Consider the following 8,919-nt stretch of genomic DNA (forward strand, 5'->3'; position numbering starts at 1 on the left):
GAGGTTAATTTCCCCCAAGTCTGTGGTCCGAGGAGCCAGGCAGGACTTAGGTTCTGTTTAACACTTATTGCAAAATGCTTCGAGGTTAATTTCCCCAAGTCTGTGGTCTGAGGAGTCAGGCAGGACTTGGGTTCTATTTAATACTTATTACAAAATGCTTTGAGGTTAATTTCCCCCAAGTCTGTGGTCCGAGGGGCCAGGCAGGACTTGGGTTCTGTTTAACACTTAGTGAAAATGCTTCGAGGTTAATTTCCCCCAAGTCTATGGTCCGAGGAGCCAGGCAGGACTTGGGTTCTGTTTAACACTTATTGCAAAATGCTTCGAGGTTAATTTCCCCCAAGTCTGTGGTCAGATGAGCCAGGCAGGACTTGGGTTCTGTTTAACACTTATTGCAAAATGCTTCGAGGTTAATTTCCCCCAAGTCTGTGGTCCGATGAGCCAGGCAGGACTTGGGTTCTGTTTAACACTTAGTGAAAATGCTTCGAGGTTAATTTCCCCTAAGTCTGTGGTCCAAGGAGTCAGGCTGGACTTGGGTTCTGTTTAACACTTATTGCAAAATGCTTCGAGGTTAATTTCCCCCAAGTCTGTGGTCCGAGGAGCCAGGCTGGACTTGGGTTCTGTTTAACACTTAGAGCAAGTAGCTGTACAATAATGTGGCGCCAAGAATTATGTCTTTCATTAATAACAATACCTTTTCAGGTTATTTATATTCCAAGGGCGTGGCACTACATGTTCATCCAAATCTTCCAAAAAGTAGGCTCCTATACCGGCTATGGAAGTGATACGATATGGGCCTTCCCAATTTGGTCCGAGCTTCCCCCACGCAGGGTTTCTCGTAGTGCCAAGGACTTTCCTCAGTACCAAATCCCCAGGCACCAAGGGCCTCAGTTTCACATTGGCATCGTAACCTTACTTGAGCTTTTGCTGATAGTGGGCGAGCTGGACCATTGCGCTTTCCCTCCTTTCCTCGATGAGGTCAAAGCTTTTTTCCAGAAGTTCGTTGTTGACACTAGGGCAGAATGCAGTGGTCCTTTTTGTTGGGAAGTTTGCCTCCAGTGAAATGACAGCCTCGGCCCTATAGGTCATCGAAAAGGGGGTTTCCCCTATGGACCTGCGAGGTGTGGTGCGGTATGTCCACAAGACATGGCCCAACTCTTCAACCCACCTCCTTTTCGCGTCATCTAACCTCTTTTTCAGCCCATTCACAGTAGCTTTGTTGACGGCCTCTGCCTGCCCATTACCCTGCGGGTAAGCTGGTGTGGAGTATCTGTTGGTAATTCCCAGCTCACTGCAGTACCTTCTGAAAGCTTTACTATCAAACTGGAGGTCGTTATCCGAGGTCAGTGTGTGAGGTATCCCGAATCTAGTGATGATATTTTTCCAAATAAATTTCTTGGCATCAACGTCCCTAATATTCGCCAACGCCTCAGCTTCGACCCATTTCGTGAAATAATCCGTGCCGACGAGGATAAATCTCTTATTCCCTGCTGTTTTGGGGAATGGTCCCAAGATGTCTAGGCCCCATTGTGCGAATGGCCAAGGGCTGGACAGTGGGTTAAGGTTTCCTCCAGGCTGGTTTATATTCGGAGCAAACCTTTGACACTGGTCGCACTTCTTCACATATTCCTGCGCCTCTTTTTGCATGCTCGGCCACCAGTAACCCTGCGTTATGGCCCTATAGGATAGGGACCTACCCCCCATATGACTTCCACAAATTCCTTCGTCCAGTTCCTCCAGGATGAGTTTAGTGGCCTCTGGGTGCACACATAGCAAGTATGGCCCTGAGAATGAGCGCCTGTACAGTTTCGAGTCCTCGGACAACCAGAATCGAGAGGCCTTTCTTCTAATCTTGTCGGCCTCATTCTTATCGTCTGGTAAGGTGTCGTGCTTTAAGAAAAGCACTAGAGGATCCATCAAACTAAGCCCAGCCCTGACGTTGTGGACTCGTATTTCATTGGCCTTTGTCGTCGTTGGGCGGTAGAGATCTTCTACTAGAATAACTCGGGGAAGTGGCTGAGCCAAGGAGGTGGCTAGCGTTGCAAGAGAATCAGCATGGGTGTTCTTACTTCTTGACACATGCGCCAGATGGAAGTGACAAAATTGGGTCTATAGGCGTTTAACCTGGGCTAGGTACTCCTGCATTCTTTCATCCTTCGCCTCCAACTCCCCATTTACTTGTCCGACGATGAGTCTTGAGTCTGAAAATATGCTCGTGGATCTTCCACCCAGTTTCTGGATCATTGACATTCCTTCCAATAGTGCCTCATACTCTGCCTCGTTATTCGTGGCCGAGAAACCAAGCCTTAACGATTTTTCGATGGCGATACCTTCAGGGGAGACCAGAACGAGCCCCACACTTGAGCCCGTTTGGTTGGCTGCGCCGTCAACCTGCGCTTTCCACCAGCTGGGCTCTTGCTGAGCGATTGCACTTATCAGTTTTCCGTCTGGGTTCAGTGACCCTCCCCCTCCTTCTAGTATGGGCTCCGCAAATTCGGCTATTAAATCTGCGAGGACCTGACCCTTCACAGCAATGCGAGGCATGTACTTAATGTCAAAGGCGCCCAGGATTGTTCCCCATTTTGCAATTTTGCCCGTGTAGTCGGCACTCCTGAGAATGGACTTTAGCGGAAGCTGAGTTAGTACAACCATAGTGTGTGCCTGGAAATAGTGGGGGAGCTTTCGCGTGGCTTGTACGATTGCCAAAACGGCCTTTTCGAGGGGGAGGTAGCGAATCTCTGTCTCGTGCAGCGATTTGCTTACGTAGTAGACGGGCCGTTGCGTGCCATTGTCTTCTCGGATCAGTACTAAGCTCACTGCATGAGAGGCTACTGCAATGTAGGCGAACAACACCTCGTCGGCATCAGGACTAGACATAATTGGTGGTCGTGCGAGGTATTCTTTGAGCTATTGGAAAGCTAAAGCACACTCCTCAGTCCACTCGAAACCCTTCCACTTGTGCAATAGGAGGAAGAAAGGCCTGCATCTGTCCGCTGAGCGGGAGATGAAACGGTTTAAAGCAGCTATCATGCCAGTGAGCTTCTGGACCTCTTTGGGATTCCGAGGAGGCTGCAGGCTTTGAATAGCTCTTATTTGGTGAGAGTTAACTTCTATACCTCTGTGGGTCACCATGTAACCTAAGAATTTCCCTGATCCAACCCCAAATGAACATTTGGATGCGTTTAGTCGCAGCTTGTACTTTCTCAGAATTCGAAAGATGTCGCCGAGGTCTCTGACGTGGTCGGCTACCAATTTGCTTTTTACCACCATGTCATCTATATACACTTCAATGCTCTTTCCCATCTGCTGTTCAAACATCCTGGTCATTATCCTTTGGTAGGTTGACCCGGCATTCTTTAAGTCAAAGGACATCACCTTATAATGATAATTTCCAACAGGGGTGACAAAATCTATTTTTTCTTGGTCCTCAGCGGCCAGGGGTATCTGATGGTAGCCCTGGAAGGCGTCCAAAAAACTCATTCGGGGGTGTCCGACGGTCGAATCTACCAATCGGTCTATCCGTGGTATGGGGAAGGGATCCTTCGGGCAAGCCTTGTTTAGGTCCGTGAAGTCTACGTAGACCCGCCATTTCCCATTCTTCTTCTTTACCACAACTGTGTTGGCTAACCATTCGGGGTAGAATACCTCCTTGATAGCCCCTGCTTTCTTCAATTTTGTGACCTCCTCTCTCACAGCGTCCGCATGTTCTTTCGACGGTCGCCGAGGAGGCTGCTTCTTAGGCGTTATAGCCAGGTTAACATTAAGGTGATGGCAGATGAAATCTGAGTCAACCTCAGGGGCCTCGTAGGGGTCCCAGGCGAATACGTCCACGTTTCGTCGGAGAAATTCAATTAGTGTTGACTTCTCTTAGGGCGGTAATTCTGTGCCAACCTGAAAAAACCTCTCGGGGTCTGATCCGACGAGTACTTTCTCCAGATCCTCACAGCTCACCTCCATGGCTGGTCCTCCACCACCAGAAGCTGGGACCGGGGTCATTAATTACTATAAACTGTTCTCGGCTGAGGTGGAAGGTTCATTATTTGGTCGTCGCGAGATTGCGGACACCATGCATTGCCTGGCCATCGTCTGGTTCCCTATTATTTCTTTGACTTGACCTCCTGACGGATACTTTACTTTTTGGTGTAGGGTTGATGGCACAGCTCCTAGTGCATGAAGCCATGGTCGGGCCACGATAGCTGTGTAAGGGGAGTACGCATCTACCATAATGAAGTTCACTTCCACCACGTTAGAGTTTGTTTGTACAGGCAGCCTAATCATGCCTTTCGGGGTGACCGTTTTTCCTTCGAAACTGACCAAAAGGGAGTCGTATACCGACAGGTCCTCTGGCTTCAGGTTCAGTCCTTTATACAAGTCGGGATACATTACTTCCACGGCGCTGCCTTGATCAACTAGCACCCTCTTGACGTCATAACCCCCAATTCTGAGCGTGACGACTAAGGCGTCGTCGTGGGGTTGAAGGGTTCCCAGTTTGTCCTCATCCGAGAATCCGATTAAGGGTGTGGGACTCACTCTAGCCCTTTTAGATTCCTTGCCATCGGCTTCAGACGGGAGCCTGCCCACTAACATTACTCTGAGAGGATTGGATCTGGTCCTTCCAAGTGCAGCGAGGATGACATTTATTGTGCCAATGGGCAGCCTCAATGCGCTTTGCCTGGTTTCGATGTTTGATTGTTCCTGCCATTCGACAGGGTGATGCAATAAATGTCTCAACTTCCCCTCTTGGACTAGCCGGTCCAAGTGGTTTTTCAGATTCCTGCAATCATCGGTGGTGTGGCCTGGCTCTTGGTGGTACGCGCAATATAAATTCTGATTACGTTTCGAGGGGTCACTTGCCATCCTGTTCGGCCATTGAAAGAATGGTTCGCCCTTTACCTTCTCTAGGATCTTGTGCAGTGGTTCTCGGAACACAGCATGGATCGCTGGTGCCCCAGTGGAACCAGACTGTTCCGAGTAATCTCTCATCGGCCTATTACTGTTGATAATGCGGTCCGACCTGAAGTCCCTCCTTTCCTAAGGGACAACCTTAGCTTTTCCCTTCCCCGTCTGCTGGTCTTCCTCAACCCTTTTGTACTTGTCAATTCTGTCCATGAGTTGGCGCACGCTGGTGACTGGCTTCCCAATGAGGGACTTTCTTAAGCCGTGCTCTGTCGGCAGGCCCTTCTTGAATGTACTAATGGCGACGTCATCGTAATTTCCTTCTATCTCATTATACATTTCCCAGTACCTATTTGAGTAGGCCTTCAGTGTCTCCCTTTCCCGCATGGACAAGGATAGGAGGGAATCTAGGGGCCGAGGGACTCTGCTGCTGGTAATGAAGCAGGAAGCAAAAGCCTGTGTCAGCTGTTTAAAGGAATCTATGGAATTCGGTTTAAGGGCATCAAACCATCTCATCGCCATAGGTCCCAAGCTGGACGGAAACACCTTACACATTAAGGCCTCGTCCCTGGAATGGACGGCCATCCTCTGATTAAATTGGCTTACATGCTCTACTGGGTCAGTCCAACCATTGTATATGGCAAATGTTGGTTGATGGAACCACCGAGGAAGCTCTGCCCTCTCTATTCTATGCGTGAAAGGCGACTGGGAGATGCGATCCAGGGCCTTGCTCATGGCATCGTTTACCAGGCCTTGGTAAGATGGGCTTTTGTGGCCGCGTTTGCGAGGTCGCTCTTCCTCGTAGGAAAAAGTCTCGCTTGGAGGGGTTCTTGATCTCCGCCTGTATTCATTATCCTCATCACTGCTAGTGTCCGAGCCGGGTGAAGGACGTTTTTGCTACGCTCGGCGCAGCTTCTTCTTCAAATCATCAATTTCTTGCTGTAAAGCCTTTCGATCGTTTTGCTTATGGGATGCATGACCATTCCCTTTCGAGCGGCTTCTGCTCATGTGAGAGGTGTTCACACTGCCCTCTCGTTGCTTGTCTTGGTCTTTCTCCCGTTCGAGATTCAAAAAATTGTCCTGCCGTTGGGAATTTGCACGTCCGGCTTGGCGCGGACCTGATCCTTCCATTTCTTACAGTTTCACTTGTCGAGACACAAGTTCTTCCTACAGACGGTGCCAATTGTAGGGTCGGTCTTTAGGGCCCAGGCCCAACAGGTAAGTGATTCTGGCTCAAAGAACCCTAGACAATGAATTTGTAGAGAGCGAGTTACAGAACTAGGGCTGGACGAAGTGAACGTTAGTTAATTGCATGCCATGCAGCAGTTTGAATGTAAGAATATCTCCTTAATGTCCACAGGATACTTAGTCCGAGGAACCGTATGGGTGCACCTCTGGTTCTGATCAAAGACTATTGCCTTGCTCTTTCTTCCTCTCTCTCTTCTGTTTTTCAATTTCTGATCCTTTCTTCATGGGGATTTCCTTCTCTTATATAGCCTCCTTAAATTGATAAGAGCCCTACACTTGCTAACTATCTAGACTTTCACTTGAATGCCTGTCCCATCGGACATCCACCTTATCTTTCTGTGAGTTGTATTGGCCAATGTAACACTGTTCGCCTGTCTTCTCCACATTAATACTGCTGGAAAAGTAGCTTCCTTGCATTTAATGCGGCAGTTGTGGTCTCTCCCTAGACATCCTATGCTTTTGTTCTTCTCCCTGCTTTGTGAGGCTTATCCTTATAACCAATATTTGTTTGGAATGACTCATTATTATGGATAGGGTGCATGTTGGGCTAATATTTGGCGCGTCCGAGGAGACACTCCTCCTCGGACGTCTCGTTTAAATAAGTTTGGGCTTATTAGGGTTGGGTTGGCAGTTGCTTTGGCGGCCCATTTTCCCTTTGGTCGTAGTTGGACTCTGTATAGGGCCCAAGGCCCGTTGTTTGACTTGGGAATTTTACCCTTAAAATACACATGTCAAATTTTGTGTCAATCGGATATTATTTACTATATGATCTATAAGCTTTTATTTTATTCATAATTTTAAACTACATCAACCTATAATTTAAACAATTTATTGATAATATAGCTATTTATCTTTAATTTTTAGAAATTTTGCAAGTATGAAGGATTTAAGAATAAGATGTAATCCAATAGTGAATTTGACGAAATTCTCCTCCAACAAAAAGATATTGAGTAAGGTTATAACCTTAGGCTATAACGAATTTCGTTGGTAAATTTTATCCTTTTGAAAATTTAACAATTGGATTGCATGTTCTTTATACTCTCAACACATGTCATCTAATCAATTCGATCTATAAAATAATTTGTTTGCATAATTTTAGACAACAAAAGTTTGAAATTTAAACATGTGATTGATTACATGATTATTGATCTTTAATCTTCTAGATTACAAGCATAGATGATATAAGTAGAAAATATAATCGAATAGCAGACTTGTCAGAATTCATATCTAATAAGAAGATATTGAGTGGAATTGTACCCTTAGGCTCCATCCAAGATTTTTGTCAAAATTTGTCTTTTAGAGAATAAGTATTATTATATAAAATTTTATGAAATAATCATATAAGATCCTTTTCTATTAGAAAGATGTTACGTCTACAACATTTTTACAACAAATCACAGGTTGTTAGTTGTTATTGGTTCAAATTCCAAACTAACGCTAAGATTAATTTTTTACCCCAATAATAACAACTAGTAATAACTTACCACTTAAGATTTGTTGTAAAAATGTTGTAGACATATCATTTCTCTTTGTATAAACTATTAGTTCACTATTTATAGAAAAACTAAAATATGGCAATAAATGTATTACTAAATTAACATATTACAATTAATTAACTAATTAATATATAGCAATAAATGTTTTATTACCTAATTAACTTATTACAATTAATTAATGCATTGACGTATATACAAATATCTGATATTAAAGGGAAGGAATGCTATATATATGTTTAGAATATATGGTATCAGTGCTTGTGGGGTGTGGGGGGCAAGGGCGGGGGTTCAAGTCTCTAGGAGGGAGCTTCACTCACATATACACTTAGATTAGGCTAGAGTAGAATTCTATCTTGTATAAAATAAAAAAAGAATACATGGTTCTTTTCAAGAAATATGTAGCTCGACAAAATTGTAAAAGATTTGTGTTATAAAAAAAATACGTGACTTTTGCAGCTTTGTTTCTCCATGGCTTACGTTAATAACAATAAACTTGAGAGATGCTACGTCTACAATATTTTTACACCATTTTTACAACAAATCACAGGTGGTTAGTTGTTATTGGTTCAAATTTCAAACTAACGCTAAGATTACTTTTTTACCCTAACAATAACAACTAGTAACAACTTGCCACTTAGGATTTGTTGTAAAAATGTTGTAGACATATCATTTCTCTTTGTATAAACTATTAGTTCACCATTTATAGAAAAATTAAAATATGGCAATAAATGTATTACCTGATTAACATATTACAATTAATTAACTAATTAATATATAGCAATAAATGTTTTAATACCTCATTAACTTATTACAATTAATTAATGCGTTGACATATATACAAATATCTGATATTGAAGGGAAGGAATGTTATATATATGCTTAGAATACATGGTATAAGTGCTTGTGGGATGTGGGGGGTAAGGGCCGGGGTTCAAGTCTCTAGCAGAAAGCTTCACACACAAATACACTTAGATTAGGTTAGAGTAGAATTCTATCTTGAATATAAAAAAATAATAATAATAACACATGGTTCTTTTCAAGAAATACGTAGTTCGACAAAATTATAAAAGATTTGTTATTAAAAAAATAAGTGACTTTGGCAGCTTTGTTTCCCCATGGCTTACGTTGATAACAATAAACATGAGCGATGCTTCGTCTATAATATTTTTATAACATTTTTACAACAAATCACAAGTGGTTAGTTGTTATTGGTTCAAATTTCAAACTAATGCTAAGATTACTTTTTTACCCCAATAATAACAATCAGTAACAACTTACCACT

At 43.8% G+C, this 8,919-nt stretch overlaps 2 protein-coding genes across 2 annotated transcripts; both read right to left on the reverse strand.

The window, feature by feature from the left end:
- Positions 1-3,999: 3,999 nt before the first annotated feature.
- Positions 4,000-4,980, reverse strand: LOC115990082. Its single transcript, XM_031113945.1, has one exon. The coding sequence runs from the start codon at positions 4,978-4,980 to the stop codon at positions 4,000-4,002; it is 981 nt and encodes a 326-aa protein (XP_030969805.1).
- Positions 4,981-5,028: 48 nt separating this feature from the next.
- Positions 5,029-5,628, reverse strand: LOC115990083. Its single transcript, XM_031113947.1, has one exon. The coding sequence runs from the start codon at positions 5,626-5,628 to the stop codon at positions 5,029-5,031; it is 600 nt and encodes a 199-aa protein (XP_030969807.1).
- Positions 5,629-8,919: the final 3,291 nt, after the last annotated feature.

Source organism: Quercus lobata, chromosome 5 (genome assembly GCF_001633185.2).
Source record: "Quercus lobata isolate SW786 chromosome 5, ValleyOak3.0 Primary Assembly, whole genome shotgun sequence".
Classification (NCBI taxonomy): Eukaryota; Viridiplantae; Streptophyta; class Magnoliopsida; order Fagales; family Fagaceae; genus Quercus; species Quercus lobata.